Source organism: Martes martes (genome assembly GCF_963455335.1).
Source record: "Martes martes genome assembly, chromosome: 17".
In the NCBI taxonomy this organism is placed as follows: domain Eukaryota; kingdom Metazoa; phylum Chordata; class Mammalia; order Carnivora; family Mustelidae; genus Martes; species Martes martes.
Window position 1 is genome coordinate 41,472,770 of NC_137905.1, and position 17,830 is coordinate 41,490,599.

General features: G+C 41.6%; 1 protein-coding gene across 4 annotated transcripts in view; it reads left to right on the forward strand.

Moving 5' to 3' along the window:
* The first annotated feature begins 376 nt into the window (after positions 1-376).
* LSM14A (LSM14A mRNA processing body assembly factor) overlaps positions 377-17,830 on the forward strand; it is a 55,156-nt gene continuing 37,702 nt past the window's right edge. For 2 of the 4 annotated variants that reach the window (XM_080828363.1, XM_080828364.1), the window contains exon 1: positions 377-677. In XM_080828363.1, the coding sequence (XP_080684489.1) occupies positions 557-677 (121 nt within the window). In that variant the 5' untranslated portion in view covers positions 377-556. The remainder of the gene's footprint in view (positions 678-17,830) is intronic. The other 2 variants (XM_080828365.1, XM_080828366.1) reach the window with 1 other exon arrangement.

The window sequence follows — 17,830 nt, forward strand, 5'->3', positions numbered from 1 at the left end:
TCTTAAAGGGGCTCGCCACGAGCTTCGAGGCGGATGGGCCATTTTCCAGGCTGAGAGACCCACATTTGCGGACACAGGACGACGGACAAGATACGACGGGTCTGGAAATGGCGGAGGCCGCAGGTGAGGTCAAGAGGGCCGCGCGCGCTTCCACTCCAGCCCACCGTGTCCTGGCGCCACGAGGTACCTTGCCTCTCCCTGAATCGTCTCTCAAGCCGCGCGAGCACCGGTGCCCCGGAGTAGGCCAAGCAGCGCCTCCGGGACTACCGAGACGGCTGGAGAAGACTGAGCCGCCCGCACCCGGCGGAGTCTCGCGAGAGCGCGGCCTCACCAGCCCAGCATGCCCCGCGCCGCCGCCGCTGCCGCCGCCGCCGCCGCCGCGCCGCGGCTTGAGGGCGGGAGGCTGGGGGAGGGTAGCGGAGCCGGCGCCGCCGCCATGTTGGGTCTGAGGCGGCTGCTGTAGGCGCCGACGGAGCGAGCGGGCTTGTGGAGCGGCGACAGCGGCGTGGGATCTGCCTCTCTGCGAGCGGCCCGGAGCGGCGGCGGCGGCGGCGCCATGAGCGGGGGCACCCCTTACATCGGCAGCAAGATCAGCCTTATCTCCAAGGCGGAGATCCGCTACGAGGGCATCCTCTACACCATCGACACCGAGAACTCCACCGTAGCCCTCGCCAAAGGTACGCCGGGGCGGGCCTCGGGGTGGGGTGCTGCGCCCGGCTCTCGGCCCGCGGCCTCCTCGCTCCCTCCTTGCCTCCTCCGTGGTCCTCCCGGAGGCCGCTCCCTTCCCTCCCTCCGGGCCCTGGCGTCGCGGGCCGGGCCGCGGCCTCCCCCGGGCTTCCTGGCTTCCACCCCGAAGGTCCGCGCCTTCAATCCGGGAACTACAGGACCGAGAGCGGGGCGGGCGGGGCGGCCCTGAAGTCCGAGAACGGGCCGGAGAACACGGAGAGACGTGTCTTCCAACTCCGAAATTCGGGGGTTCTGTCGTCTTGCCACAAAACAGATTCTGAGTATTCAAAGAATTTCTCCGCCTAGCTTGAGTTTCGTGCGATTTGATTCGAAGGGACCTATTTTCTCACGTTCTTAATTTCGATTCGTTACGGTATTCATCAGGTGAACTGTAAGTAATGTGCCGAAACTTTGGGTTTGCTCGGCGACGCAGACGGTCTCCAGCTGCCACCGGTACCATCGAGCAGATCGCATCCCACTTGTCTCCTACGCGGTATATTTACCTGTTAAACCGGAATCCTTCTCTAAGGCTGTTGTGCAACCATCTCTTTACAAATGCTTGCGCTTCTCGCATCGACCCTTGTTTCTGGAAAGCCGGTGGGGAGGAGGGTTCAAGCTTGACCCGGGACCCTTGTTCCGAAGGCAGATCTGAGTGGTCCGTGGGCTCTGACCGGTCCGTGTGAAGGCTCCCTGGGATGGCGAGGCCGGGGCATTGAGGAGGAAAGTGTCGTACCCGTAGTATTTCGTTAAGCGTCGCCCAGTCTTGAGTGGGTTTTGTTTCCGTTCACACGTGCTGGGCCTTCGCTCCGGCAGAAGACCAGGGAGAAAATAAACTTTAGCTCCTGCTCTTAAGGCAAATCTCACAAGTTTGGAATCCTTAGAAGAGGGTAGCGAGATAACTAAGGTAGCTTTCCAGTACATCTCGTGGAGTTATGGGATGAACTCCGTGATAGAGACAGAGGTCCAGGGCTAGGAAGAAATTTTCTAAATCTGTAAAAAGAAGAAAAATTTACTCTGTAACTAGTAGGAGAGTCATTTCACAGTATGTCACACTAAATGTCCACTAGTGACACTTTTGGTGTCCTTTTTAATAACACTCGTGTTGGGACAAATTTTATACCTGAGTAAGGAGTCTTAAGTCTTTTTTTTTTTTTTAATCTTCACTTGTTTTCCACTCCCACCCCATGGGTCTCTAGCTGTATAGTGTCTTAGTTTTTAATGGCTTTATGAAATTATTAAAAAGGCTTTCTAAAGTTCTTGGTGAGAACCACATACAGTATTTTTCATTAAAGTGGTTTAATAACTTTTTAAAAAGCCTTGTTTTCCCTAATCTGAATTTTTTTTTTAAAGATTTTATTTATTTATTTGACAGAGAGATAGAGAGCACAAGTAAGCAGAGCAGCAAGCAGAGGGAGAGAGAGAAGCAGGCTCTCCGCTAAGCAGGGAGCCTGATTCGGGGCTCGATTCCAGGACCGTGGGATCATGACCCGAGCTGAAGGCAGCCGCTTAACCAACTGAGCCACCCAGGTGCCCCCCAATCTGAATTTTAAGGTGTCTTGCCACCTTAGAGTCTGAGTTGACTGTGCTTTTACTTCTCACAATGAAAAAAATACATACATTTTTAAGATTTCTGATGTATTAACTTCAGTCTTTTAAAAGCCTTTGAATATGTTCTTTTATTCAAGAAAACAAAAAGCCTATATTGTTAATGACCCACATTTTTAAAAAATCGGTTTTGGCTTCTAGCGTTAATATTAACTACACTTTTATTAGTCTGTAACAGTTCAGTTCATATGCCAATTTGTTCCTTGTATTCTGACTTGATAAATATGAGAACAGCAATGAAAAGATTTTTTAAAATCACTGAATTGTCTGTACTTATGGCTTTGATAATTAATCCCCCATATATAATACATGCTTTTTGTTAAGCAGGAGTTGTTATTTAATATGTAACAGAGATTTGGGAATTCAGTTGTATTTGCAAAAACTGAAGTTACCAAATTTTGGTAGCTTATTCTACATAACAGTATCTAATCTAAATCTCCCATAGAGCTATCCTGTCAACACTGGCACTTCAAATTCCAGAATTAGAAGTGGGGTGTTTGGTCTTAAAACTTTAGAATTTATGACTTGTGAAGTAATGTGATATCTGATATTCCACCTTTTTAAAAATCTGGATGAAGAAGCAGTCGAACAGATTCAGGCCAAAAAGTTTGTTTATGCGGTTTAGAACATATTTACATTTAGAGATCCCTGTTATCTTTGTGAACTATCAGTTGAGTTAATCTCTTCAAATGACATTCTTAGAATTCTCTTTTGGATGTTAATTTTTTTCCCTCTCCTGGGAAGAGGGTTCCCCCCCTTTTATTGTGAAATTACCTCACACGTCGAAAAGATACATAGATAAAAATGGAATATTTTTAAACAAAGATCCTTGTAAGTACTACAGAGGGCAAGACAGACGTTGCCAGCATCCCAGAATCCTCCCACCCCCTGCGTCTTCCCATCACCACAACTACCCACTTAAGCTGGATATAAACATTATTCTAACATTTATAGTCTTATTACTGAAGTTTACATCCCTGAATAATAGAGTTTATGTTTGTCCTTTTTTGAACTTTATATAAATGGAATCATCTTGTATATATGATTTTGTTTGTGGTGTGGTATTTCATCAGGAATATAACAAGTTTATTCTGCATTTATTTTTTATGTTCTACAGTTAATGTTTAACTTGTTTACAATTTTTGCTATTGTGAACAATGCCTTTGTGAACATTTGTTTTTAAGTGCGCTGATGCCTGTTTGTGTACTTTTCTTGAGGGTGCGTACTTGAATCGCAGGGTCATGGGGAATGTGTGTCTTTATTAGGTAATGCTAAGCAGTTTTGTTGTTGTTTACTAGTTTTTATTTCAGTTATTAATATATGAGAATTCTAGTTCCACATCCCTTACCAACAATAATACTTAGTACCAGATATGTAAATTATGTCCAGTCTGGTGAGTATGAGTGTACCTGGCTTTAATCTTCCTGATTACTAATGAGCTGAACACTTTTTCATATCCTAGTCATTTGGATTTCATCTTTCATGAAATGCCTTTGAAATCTTTTGCTCATTTTACTAGTGAAATGCAGGTTTTTTTCTAGAGTTCAGTATTCTGAGCACGAATCCTTTGCTGGGTATATCTGTTGCAAATATCTTTTCCCATTTAATGGTTTCTTTTCTTTTCTTTTTTCTTTTTCTTTTTTTTTTTTTAAGATTATTTATTTACTTAACAGACAGAGATCACAAGTAAGCGGAGAGGCAGGCAGAGAGAGAGGAGGAGGCAGGTTCCCCACCAGGCAGAGAGCCTGATGTGGGGCTGGATCCCAGGACCCTGGGATCACGACCTGAGCCAAAGGCAGAAGCTTTAACCCACTGAGCCACCCAGGGGCCCCCATTTAATGGTTTCTTTTGGTGAACAGAAGTTCGGTTTTTTTGTTGGTTTGGTTTTTTTTTGTTTTTAAAGATTTTATTTATTAGACAGAGATCACAAGTAGGCAGAGAGGCAGGCAGAGAGAGAGGGAGGAGGAAGCAGGCTCCCTGCCGAGCAGAGAGCCGGATGCGGGGCTCGATCCCAGGACCCTAGGATCATGACCTGAGCCGAAGGCAGAGGCTTTAACCCACTGAGCCACCCAGGCGCCCCAGAAGTTCGTTTTAAAGAAGACATGTTTATTACTCTTTTATTTATGGCTAATGTTTCTTTCTTCTTTCTTCCTTCCTTCCTTCCTTTCTTCCTTTCTTCCTTTTTAAGGAATTTTTCCATACCCCAAGGTCATGAAGATACTTAGATTACTTTTTCAGAACTTTTTGTTTTGCCCTTTCACTTAAATTTAGTAAGGGATTCACTTGGTTTACATGACCCAGGTTAAAACAGGTCCTTTACTTGGATGTTACTTATAATTTAAATTCACGTGGAACTATACAACGCTCATAAAATTTTGGATTAGTTATATTTGATGTGTTATGTAGTTACGGTGACCAAATGGCCTGGTTTGCCCTGGTGGAAGGTCCTTGTTTGTGCCTGTTTTTCTAGCATAATTATTAAAACACTCCTTTTCAGGCACCTGGGTGGCTCAGTTGGTTAAGTGCCTGTCTTTGACTCAGGTCCGGGGATCAAGTCCCATATGGGCTCTCTGCTCTGCAGGGAGCCTGCTCTCCCTCTTCTCTCTGCTTGTGCTCTCTTACATGATCTTTCACTCTCTCTCTCTCACACATAAATAAAATCTTTAAAAATAAATAAAACCTTAAAAAAAATAAAACTAAAACATCCCTTTTTGCTCTTGAAAGTGTTCCAGTTTGGGTAATAAATTGTATGATCGCACTAAATATATTCAAAAGCCCAGTGGTAGTAACTAACTGGGTAATATCCTTTATTTTCTGCTAGAGATTTCACAGACTAGCTCTAGCTCTGTAAAGGTAATATTGAAGTTAAGTTTGATGAGCTTTGATACACAGAATCTTCTTATGAATGTCAGGGAGTCTTAAGGGCAACCTAGAAAGACTGATGTCAGTCTATTAAGTATGTTAATAGATCATTTGGTCTGTAGTTTGTCTGTTGGAGTCTTTGTCACAGCTCTGAGTTTATTTTCTTCCTGATTATGACCTGCACGTCATCTTCTTTGCTTATTTGCATGTGTTTGTCACCTTCCTTCCCTCCATAAAGTCTGAGTTCCTGGGAGAATGAATGTTTACTTAATGAATAAATGGAAATTATTTAGCATTTTAGGTTATTAATCTTGTAGAAATCTCTTGGGGGAATCTCCAAATAGTACTTCCCACATTCACAGTTATATATCTCTTTAAAATTGAAACGCCTAAGATGTATTGCCCCTCACCCTGTCCCCAACAGTGAGAGATTTTGGAGACTAGAAATACAGGAGGATAAAATCTTACAACAAAATTGACATTGTTAGGGAGATGGAGTTTTTACCTTGTGACTCAAGCTCAGTTATAATTTTCATTTAAAATTGAAGGGAAGAATTAGTTCCACATGTTTGAGGGAGTTGAAAAGTGGTGGCATATTTCTATTACTGTATATTCAAACCTATGTCTGTGAATATGATGCCCAAGCACATACTAGAGACTGGATACCAAGAGATTGCCCACAGAATGGAAGTTTCACGAATGCGGAGTTTTGTCTCCTTCATTGCTCTACCCTTGGTGCCTAGAACAGTGCAAGCCCCTGGTAAATATTTGAATAAATGAAAGGATAGTTGTAGTTATTGAAGATTTCTAATTATGGGAATTTCAAAGTTGGAGAAAGTACATATTTCCCATAAGCGTTATGTTTGTAGATTTTTATAATATTTAAATAAAATGGGCTAAAATGAATGAAATTCTTATTTCATATACATTAGGTTAGCTATATCTGAATAATATATCACTCAAATGAAAACCAGGTTGCCACTGCATTAGGAAAATATTTGTAAAGAAGAATGATTAATAAGTCAGGTGCTTTTAAAATGATTTGTCCTTAAAATCAAGGCATTGGTAGGAGAATATCAAAGCTGGTAATGGATTATTTACTTAAATTACATAAAGTAACTTAGTACTAAATTACTTATTACTTAAATCATCTGCTAAGTCCTGCCCATTTTTATACCTTAGCCACTTCTTCATTGTTAAATTAGCCACATACTCATAAACTCCATTGAGTGAGTAGGAGAGCTTTGTAGGATGGATGAAATGCCTGGGAAGTGCTGTATTGATTTTTTTGCATTCTCACATGAGTTGGGGACCTAATCCAGCAGTTCACAAAATCACTCCCTAGAATGTCCAAAGATCTAGTAACTTTTCAGGCTGTAATTTCTTTTGGTTTAGTGAGGTTGCCAGAACTTGAGCCTTGGAAACAGTTTATTGTTGCTATACAGTCCACAGAAATACTTAGTAATTTGGGAGTCTGAAGTCAATGCCAGAAACTAACTGCATCTTTGAGTGGAGTAAGATAAGCTGTGGCTTTCTGAGTAAGAAGTAGAGAAAACAGGGGCGCCTGGGTGGCTCAGTGGGTTAAAGCTTCTGCCTTCGGCTCAGGTCGTGATCCCAGGCTCCTGGAATAGAGCCCTGAGTAGGGCTCTCTGCTCAGCAGGGAGCCTGCTTCTCCCCACCCCTCTCTGCCTGCCTCTCTGCCTGCTTCTCTGCTTACTTGTGATCTCTCTCTGTCAAATAAATAAATAAAAATCTTAATTAAAAAAAAAGAAGTAGAGAAAACAATAAAAAGCCTGAAGAAAATAGTAATAGAAGGAAAGAAATAGGAAGAGTAAAGAAATCTTATCTGTGCTTGACACATAGCAAGGGTTTCGTAGTGTTTAACTCAGTGCCACAGTAATACTACTAGTAACTGCAGATGACTTAACCTGAGTTTACTGCTCCATGGTAGAAGATGCCCTCTACAGAAACAGTTTACCTTCTTATTTCTCTGTGGTGTTTTACATTAATACTGTTTATTTTTTTAGACACACATACATGCGTGCATGCGCACTTGGGGGATGGGCAGAGGGCGAGGGAAAGAGAGAATCTTAAGCTGGTGCTACACTTCTGGAGCCCAACCACATGGCTTCATCTCACAATCCTGCGATAATGACCTGAGCAGAATTCAAGAGTCCAACAATTAACTGACTGAGCCACCCAGGTACCCCTGAAGTAATATTTTAATTAGCTGTATTAAAATCTAGATATCATTGAAGTAAGCTTTAAGCTTAATTTTAATTTAATTTTAATCCTAATTTTTAATGGATGATGTGTAAGTTTGTAAAATATTTTATTCACAGGGATCTTATTCTAGTTTTGGTTTTTTTGGATTTTTTTAAAGATTTATTTATTTATTTGTTGGGGGGCAGAGGGAGAGGGAGGATGAGAGAGAGTAGAATCTCAAGCAGACTCTGTGGGGCTCGATTTCGCAACCCTGAGATCATGACCTGAGCTGAAAAGAGTCCCAACACTTAACCGACTGAGCCACCTAGACACCCCTCTTATTCTAGTTTTGTGGGGTATTTATTTCTCGAAGAAAATGTGACCCAAAAGGCCAGTTGGAATGCTTAGTAGCTCTTTGGCCTTGGACAATTTATTTAATCCTATCTTTAACTTGTTCTTTTAAATATATATAATAGTACCCATCATTTATTCTGAGAGTAAATGAGGTAGTATCAAAAGTGTCTGGTTTATTGGGGCGCCTGGGCTCAGTGGGTTAAGCCTCTGCTTTCAGCTCGGGTCACGATCTCAGGGTCCTGGGATCGAGCCTCCTGCATCAGGCTCTCTCCTCAGTAGGGAGCCTGCTCTCCCCTCTCTCTGCCTGCCTCTCTGCCTACTTGTTTGTGATTTCTGTCAGATAAATAAAATCTTTAAAAAAAAAAAAGGTTGGGATTCCTGGGTGGCTCAGTGGGTTAAGCTGCTGCTTTCAGCTCAGGTCATGATCCCGGGGTCCTGGGATCGAGTCCCGCAGTGGGCTCCTTGCTTGGCAGGGAGCCTGCTTCTCTCTCTGCCTCTGCCTGCCACCCTGCCTGCTTGTGCGCTAGCTCTCTCTCTTTCTCTGTCTCTGATAAATAAATAAATAAAATCTTTAAAAAAAAAAAAAGTGCCTGGTTTATTGTAGGTGCTTAATAGAGTATAACTATCTCATTGTTATTTCCAGCCGCCATCTCCATCTCTGTCTTCTCTAGCACCTGAACTCCGTAAGTCATTCAGACCTACTGTAAGTACAGTATGTCTGTTGAACTTACTACCCACATCCCCCTCATGTCTTTACTTCCCTCTTTATCCTGTTTAAAATCCAAGAGCAGTGGTAACTCTTGTACCTAAGTACTCTAAGTACCGTCAGTACTTAGCATAAACTCAGCCTCCTGCCCCCTCCCGCTTTCTTGTACAAGCTTAGAGAAACCACAGTCCTGATTTTATCAACACAGACATGCTGACCAGTTTCACTCTAAATTTACATTCACTAACCTCATCAGTCATGGTTACTTCCCTGCAGTCATACTGTATTTCCATAGTCTCCTTGTTCCATTTTTTTGCATGACTCTTTTATTCCTTCTGTTTTCCTCAGACCTCCAATACCTCCTACCCATCTTCACTTTCAGTCTGTGAACCTTGCTTCCTATTTGAGGAAAGAACAGCAAGCAGAAGAGAATTTTGATGAACTCATCCTCCAATCCCACATATATCCAGTTACTCACATCTGTGCTCCACACTTTCACTTTTCCAGTGGTCAATGTAGAGAAAGTTTTCTTCTCTGTCAGACCACCCTTCCCCTTATGTAAATTCCATCCCCTCTTGATCTGAGGTCATTGCTTTAGCAATTCTCTACTCTCTTCCTGTGAATTCAGTTTTCCTTCTCTGCTAGATCTTTCCTGTCTGCGAGGAGATCCGATGCTAACTCACCCATCTTAAAAAACAGCAACAAGAAAACACTACGACTCTTAACTGTTTCCTCTTTCTATCACCCCATTTCTTAAAGATATTGATTGATTGATTGATTTGACAGAGATCACAAGCAGGCAGAGAGAGAGGAAGGGAAGCAGGCTCCCCACTGAGCAGAGAGCCCAATGCGGGGCTCTATTCCAGGACCCTGAGATCATGACCTGAGCCGAAGGCAGAGGCTTTACCCCACTGAGCCACCCAGGTGCCCCACTATCACCCCATTTCTGTCCTTCCCTTTACACCAAAATTCTTTGAAGAAATTATCCGCACCACTTACTTAATTATTTTTTGAACCTAGTTTATTTGGGTTTTTATTTGCAGGTGACAGACTTCTTAATATACTTATTTTACCATCTGCACTTTTCTCTTGATAATCTCTTGCAGTTCCTGACTTTGAATACTCTCTGTACATTACTGACTCCTGTCTCCAGCCTGGACCTCCTCACTTGTATGCCCAGTTGCCTCCTTAACACACCTGGAGAAATGTCCACATACCTGTTTCTCACATACTGTTTCTCCATCTGATTGAATGACAGTTCATCCTTTTAGTTGGTAAGACCAGAAACCTTTGAGTCATCTTTAATTCTTCTGTTCTTCTCACACTTCATATGCGTTTCTGATCCTATTACCTTCATTTTCAAAATATATCCAAAATCTGACCTCTTACTGCCTCTACTGCTCTACTTTGATTTATTATCTCTCACCAGACTTTTCAGAGACACTCAGGACCTCGTATTTCAATGTTGACCTCTTATTTAATTCTCTTTTTACCCCCAGTTGTGTTTGAGGGCATCTTTAGCATTTAAAAAAAAAAAAAAAAAAAACCTACATGGAATGTGTGGGTGGCAAGTTTTTTTTATGAGCCTGTGTTTTTCTTAATTACTTGACTGTATCATCCTAAATTCAGATTTTATTTTTATTGTTATTTTATTTATTTTTTTGCAAGGGTGGTGGGGAGGGCCGAGAGGGAAATTATCCTCAAGCAGACTGCTGAGCCAGGAGCCTGGCGCAGGGCTCAATCCCTTGACCCATGAGATTGTGACCTGAGCTGGAACCAAGAATCGGATGTTTAATTAACTGAGGCACCCCAAGAGTCTTTTTCTATAAAACTTTGAAGGTACTGATTTGCTGTATTCTGACATTCTAGCGTTGCTGATGCCAGTCTGGTTCTTAGTCAATTCTCTCTCTCCCCGAGCTTTGTTCTTAAAGTTCAGAAATGTTACCACACTGATTCCTGAGTGATTCTCTGTGAATCTTATAAATCCAAAGACTCCTAAGTCTCTTTAACCTAATAAATTCTGTCTGTCTTAGATTAGTTTCTGTCTTGTTTCTCTTCCTCCATTCCTCACCCATGTTTTGAATTCCTATTGAATGCAGTATTGTGTGTGTGTGTGTGTGTGTATTTTTTTTCTGTTATTTTCATCTCTGTCTCTTGGTTTTATAGTTTGGGAGATTAAAATATAAAACCAACTACAAGAAAGAAAGCATAACTGAAAGCAGCTTAAAGATTAAATTTGTACTGCAGATTGGACAAGGTTTTACTTTTATTTGCTGTTGATAAATCCTACTAAAACTATATGCAAGGACTTTTTTGTTGTTTTAGGCATAAAACCATAAAGGACAAGGTAGATTTGGAAAGGAGACAAGAGTAACAAAATTTTGGAGTTTGAAAAGCAAGTAGGTGAATTTAAATGACTTAGAAGAGCTGAGAAAGCTGCAACCTAAGTAGACAGTGGGTTATGCCAAGAACTAACCTGATTTACACCCAGACTTCTAAAAGGCTCAGCAATTGGCATTACCAGTTGCAGTGGAAACTAGAATGAAGTATGAAGTAATGAGGTGATGAGAAGAATGAAGGAATGAGAACTGAAGATGGAGTTAAAAATTGGAAGATTAACTCAAAATTTGTTTTAATGGTGGTCAGATTTCCAAATCCCCTTTTGCATTTCACACAGCTGGATAGCTGCTCTTCTCCAACACTGGTACTCTCTGGAAAGGGTGGGATAGAGTTTCTGGAAAAACGTGGACACCATTAAGAACAGAGGTACCTCTACACTAAAAACAGTTTGGAGCAAATGGGGCATTTAAGAAGCTTGCATCTGCCTGGTACTTATTATTTAGTAAGCTATTCATTCAGGAAAATTACTAAGCACCTACTGTGACTACATGCTAGACAGTATGCTAGGTGCTAGGAAACAAAAGAGCATTAGAGACAAGATTCTTGAGAACACAGCATTTAGGAGCGCCTGGGTGGCTCAGCGGGTTAAGCCTCTGCCTTTGGCTGGGGTCATGATCTCAGGGTCCTCTCTCCTCAGCCGGCAGCCTGCTTCCCCCTCTGTCTCTCTGCCTTCCTCTCTGCCTACTTGTGATCTCTGTCAAATAATTAATAAAATCTTTAAAAAAAAAAAAAAACCCACAGCATTTAAGATGCAGCCTGACGGATAATTACAGTTAGCCACATGAAGAGGATATCTAGTAGGAAGTATCTAGTCCCAGGTCACAGGGAGTTTGCAGTCTTATCAGGGAACAACTAGAGCCCCAAACTTTTATCCTGACCCATAATACCTAGCGCTCACTTAAGGTGGGATCACAGTTGCTCTCATTCAGGTCCTTAGATCATCCAAGTTCCTTCAGATTTGAGGCCTTTTCATAAAGTGCCTTTGGAGTTCTCTTCCCCTACTCCTTATATGGCTGTGGTTGAAGAATGAACAGTGCAACAGATTAAGAAGTCACAGTGGAAAGAAAAGAATTAAGAGCTCTGAGACATAAGTGACAGTGAAAATGTGTCATTTAGCGAGCTCAGGCACTCTCCCCTCCCCTTTTATTTTACTTCCACTGCTAAATTTATCTTAATATATTCAGTTTGTCACTTGAATGACAGGCTAAGAAGTCTGAATTTTCTTGGTAGATTTTGGGAGCCATTGGAAGTTTTTTAGCCAATAAGGTAACATGTCAGTGTCTAGCTTTAGGAAGTTTATGCTGCAGCATTGTGCAGAAACATTGGGGGTGAGGGGAGAGGCTGACAATAGTGACGTCAGTTGAAGTATTTTAAGAGTTTGGGAAAGAGGAAATATAGGCCTAAACTAGTTAAAACAGAGAGGGAAGAACAGATACATGAGAAATTAGGAGAGTGGGTTGGCCTTTATAAAGTTGATTGGGCAAGGAACAGGGTAGAATTGAGTGATGGTACAACAGTGATTCCTATCAACTGAAATTGGGAATGGATCAGGAGGGACATTAGGTTTATTTTTCCTGGTTCTGCTTGAGCATCATCACCCTTACAAAGCCTTCCCTGATTCCCACAAGTCAGGAAATGCTAAGTGTACCTTCTGTGTTGTCTTTTTGTTTTCTGTTTTCTTCTTGTGCTTACCGTGCCTGTCTTACTATGTTTCACAACTAGACATCAGCATCTTTTCCTCCTTATGTCCTTTGTACATAGCAAAGTAACTATTTGTCGGTCTCATAAAGCGTTAACTTTTTCTGAAAATTTACCTGGGTTGGAAAATGTGTACTTGAACAACTTAATATTTAATAGAAAAAGTGTGATAATTGAAGACAGAATTAAAGATATTTTACTCTCAAATTAATAATGATGAGTATAGCTCAGTTTTCTTTTGCAGTCCTGTGATATACAGAAATGTTTCAGGATCTTATCTGCGGTTTCAGAAGGGTCCTGGTAAATATGTTTAGCATTATTACTGTTGTTTACTGCCTCAGTACTGCAGGTACTGCCTCACTGTCTAAATTTTTTATCGCTTTTTGGTTATACAGTTTCTCCTCATGCCACTCTCCCTAAATTCTTACTCTCACAAGTCATTATTCCCTTATGCTTAGTCTGACATTCTCATGGTTGAGGAAAAATATGTCAGAGTAAATCTGCAAATATTGTAATTCAAGGGGAAGAATCTTGCATGGAGAGAGCAAGTGAAGTTGCAAATGAGAGAAGCTAATTAATTGAGCAAGGTCTCAAACGTGTAATTGTGGGAGATGACTTTAGGTAAGAAATATAAGGTCTCTACTCCCCTGAGTGCAAGCAAGAGGGAAAAAAATGAGTGAAGATGATGAAATGTGCTAACGAAAAGGACAAGATGGTTTTGGATCTTTTTAGGCAAACCAGAGGTTACTTCAACGTTTAGAGTCAAAGTAATGAGTTTTAAGAATATTTGAAAGGTGGGGGGCGCCTGGGTGCCTCAGTCAGTTAAGTGTCTGTCTTTGGCTCAGGTCATGATCCCAGAGTCCCAAGATCAAGTCCCACATCAGGCTTCCTGCTCAGCAGAGAGCCTGCTTCTCCCTCTGCCCCTTACCCCACTCATCCTCTCTCTTGCTCTCTCTCAAACAAATAAGTAAAATCTTTAGAAAAAAGGAAAATGCTTGAGTGATGAGAGGAAAGTCACCTACATTGTGAACTCTGGAGGTGAGGGTGGTTTTTTGTCTTCGGATTGCCAGTGGTTGGCGTGTGATCAGTGCTGGGCTGGTTGAGAATATTGCAGAGAGAAGGTTGGTAGAGATGTCTGTTGGGGTGACAGGTCTGTAATTGGGCACAGGAAAAGATGATAGTGGCCAGAGACAGATGTTTTCACTCAGTGCAGTAATACTACCTAACAGAAAGTAGTGTGAGTGAGGGGGAAGAAGGGGCCAAAGAGGAGAGTGCAGGTGTGTGGGAAAGTAAAGCTTTGTGGAGGCAGTTTTTGATGTGATTCACAAGCAGTCCTGTGTCTCCCCCCTCCCCCAAGTAAAACATCAAGAGTGTACTTACTACCATCCTTCCATCAGGGTCTGTGCATGGGTCCTACGTTGTAGAAGAGATAGTTTTATAAAGCTAGTCTTAGTGTTTAAATGATTAAACCATATATAACAGCTCATTCCAAATAAGTAGTATCTCAGATGCTTTCAGCAGTAGTTAGTGTAGGATACTAGTTGTGCAACAAGAACTGTATTTACGGATAGATATCAGAAAGAGAAGAAAAATGCCAAGTGCAACTTCTCACTTTTTTTTCTGGTTAGGTGCTTTTGCATATATTGTTTTTTAAGTAATGCTTTTTTTCTATTTTCCCATCCTGTTGATATCCAGCTGTTCTTTCTTTTTGATGCAGTCATTCTCCCATTTTATTCTAGGTAGAAGTACTGTATGATTTAATTCAATTCCGTTGATATTAAACAGTGTTGGGTAATTTTGGACGTTGCTTACTTAATAGCTTTTTCCCGCTGTGGAATTTATTCAAGAAATATGCACATGCAAGCAATATGTAGGATACAGTGTTAGGTACTGAGGGAGTTGCAAAGATTATTTAGATACAGATTTTTCTCCTGAAGACTTTTTTTTTTTTTTTTTTAAGATTTATTCATTTGCGAGAAAGCAAGTGGCTGGAGGGGCAGAGGGAAAGGGAGAGAATCCTCAAGTAGGCTCCCAGCTGAGCATGGAGCCCATTGTGGGGCTCAGTCCCACAACCCATGAAATCATGACCTGAACTGAAACCAGAGATCAGATGCTCAAGCAGCTGAGCCACCCAAGCACCACTCCTGAAGTTTTTTCAGTTCTAGGAAGGGGAAGGTATAGATGGTGTGACACAATGCTGTCATTTTTAGGGGAATAATGTGTTTCTTCCACTTGAAAGTATTACTCATAGAGATGTGTGATGGTTAATTTTGTGTCTCCGTGGCTGGGCCAAGTGCCCAGATATTTGGTCAGATATTCTGGATGTTTCTGTGAAGATGGTTTTTAAATGAGATTACTCTTTAAATCACTAGACTTTAAGTAGATTACTCTCCATGATATAAGTGGGTCTTACCCAATCAGGTGAAGACCTTAATAGAGCAAAGAGTGACTTCCTCTGAGCAAGAAGAAATTTTGCCAGCAGACCACCTGTGGACTCAAGCTTCAGCTTTTCCCTGGGTCTCTAGCCTGTCAGCCTACTCTGCCAATTGTGGATTTTCACATGAGCCAGTTCCTTAAAGTAAATCCCTGTGTGTGTGTGTGTGTGTGTGTGTGCTGTGTCTGTTGTTGGTTCTGTTTCTCTGGAGAAAGCTGATGAATACAAGTAGCATATAAGCTGAAATATAGCATTTGTTTATGTGGGGAGAAGCTATGGTAGAGGACAGAAGCCCTGCTCTGGCTATTGAGAATAATGAGCTTTGTTGGAAGTTTGTATAAGTGGGTTGGGACTAGATCTTACAAGTAATACTTGACAGAAGTTTTAACTTAAACTTAAAGGGTACATCAAGAATCTTATTCTAGGGGCGCCTGGGTGGCTCAGTGGGTTAAGCCGCTGCCTTCGGCTCAGGTCATGATCTCAGGGTCCTGGGATCGAGTCCCATATCGGGCTCTCTGCTCAGCAGGAAGCCTGCTTCCCTCCCTCTCTCTCTTTGCCTGCCTCTCTGCTTACTTGTGATCTCTCTCTGTCAAATAAATAAAATAAATCTTTAAAAAAAAAAAAAAAAAGAATCTTATTCTAGGCATGCCTGAGTGGCCTTGTCACTTAAGCGTCCAGCTCTTGGGTTTCAGCTCAAGTTGTGGTCTTGGGGTCATGAGATTGAGCCAGCATTGGGCTCTGTGCTTGGCACAGAGTGAGCTTGGGCTTCTCTGCCCCTCCCACACGTGCTCACTCACCGTCTCCCTCTCTCACTCTTGGTCTTGCTCTCACTCTCTTTCAAGTAAATCTTTTTTTAAAAATCTTACTCTAGATTTACATTTGAGCTTAGGCTTAGATTTCTACCTTACTTTGGGCATTTCTTGAGTAATTCAGCCTTTTTCATTGATTGCTCTCACATTTTGGTATTCAACAGACTTTCTTATCCATCAGTATTAGATTTACAATTTTTAGTTTGTGTCCAAAAGTGAAGTCTTTTGGAAAATGCTAATGATGTCACTTTGTGCATACTGACTGTACTTAACTCTGTATATGTTTGTCATATTTAAACTTACAAAGGTTTGGTATTTTGTGATGGAGATACTGTATTGGGCAGTTGGTCTTTACAGCTCTTCCCTCTATCCATGTAGTATTACTGTATGTGTAGGTATTAATATACTGGCAAATAGGTTTGACATAGTTGATGTTTGAACTTGATCTATTAGAAATGGGTTTTCTTAGATAAATGATTTTGCCAGAACTTTTACCCTTTTTACGTATTTTTTAGAAAGACAACCATGGGGGCACCTGGGTGGCTCAGTGGGTTAAAGCCTCTGCCTTAGGCTCAGGTCATGATCCCAGGGTCCTGGAATAGAGCCCCGCATCGGGCTCCCTGCTCAACGGGGAGCCTGCTTCCCACCCCCCCGCCTGCCTGTCTGCCTACTTGTGATCTGTCAGTCAAATAAATAAAATCTTTTAAAAAAATAAATAAGTAAATATATAAAAAATAAAAAGACAACCATGGGGTTGCCTGGGTAGCTCAGTCGTTAAGCATCTGCCTTCGGCAGATCCCAGAGTCCTGGGATCGAGCTCCGTATCAGGCTTCCTGCTATGCAGGGAGCCTGCTTCTCCCTCTCCCACTGCCCCTGCTTGTGTTCCCTCTTTCACTGTATTTCTCTGTGTCAAATAAATAAATAATAATCTTTAAAAATTATTTTTAAAAAGGTAGTCATGGGATGCATATCTCAATAAATCATTTGTAGTCAGAAATAGGGAATTGATTATGTTCTTTCAGACTAAGAGAGAAAATTTTTTCCCTATTTCCCATACCCTTTTATTAAACACTGGCCCAAAACTTGGGCTTTTCTAGTTGGGGGTTAAAAAAACTAGGAGGGCGCCTGGGTGGCTCAGTGGTTAAGCGTCTGCCTTCAGCTCAGGTCATGATCCCAGAGTCCTGGGATCGAGCCCCACTTCAGGCTCCCTGCTTGGCAGGAAGCCTGCTTCTCCCTCTCCCACTCCCCCTGCCTGTGTTCCCTCTCTCACTGTGTCTCTGTCCAAACAAATAAATAAAATCTTTAAAAAATAAAAAAAACTAGGACACTTACCTGAAACAGCATAGCACCATGATGAAATTTAGATAGGACAGCCACTCCTAGTTCCAGCATCTAACCCAGCTGTTATTATCGTTTTGTGTATTCTCTTTGAGGCTGTATTTGTGTGTGGGAAGGGGAGGATTATTGAGGTGACATTCGTATAACACAGGTAACCATTATAAAGTAATGTGATTCAGTGGCTTTTAGTTTAGTCAGTGTTGTGCAACCACTACCTCACTTCGGTTTCAGAATTTTTTCATCACCTTAGAAGAATATCCCTACCCATTAAGTAATCCTTCCCCATTTCCCTTTTCCTCCAGTAACCATTTATCTGCTTTCTGTCTCTGTGGCTTTTCCCCTTCTGGATATATGTAAAAGAGATCATACAATATGTGACCTGGCTTTCACTTAGCATAATGCTTTGGAGTTTCTAGTTGTAACATGTCTCAGCATTTCATTCCTTTTTATGGCTGGGTAATATTCTGTGTGTGCATGTGTGTCTAAATATAAAAAACACAATTTGTTTATCCGTCCATCTGTTAATTGGCATTGGGTTGTTTCCCAACCTTTTGGCTTTTATGAATAAATACTGCTTTAAACATTCATGGACAAGTATAGGTTCTTACACATGTGAGTGAAATTACTGAGTAATATATATGGTAATTCTATGTTCAAGTTTTTGAGGAACCACCAAGCTGCTGTCCACAGCAA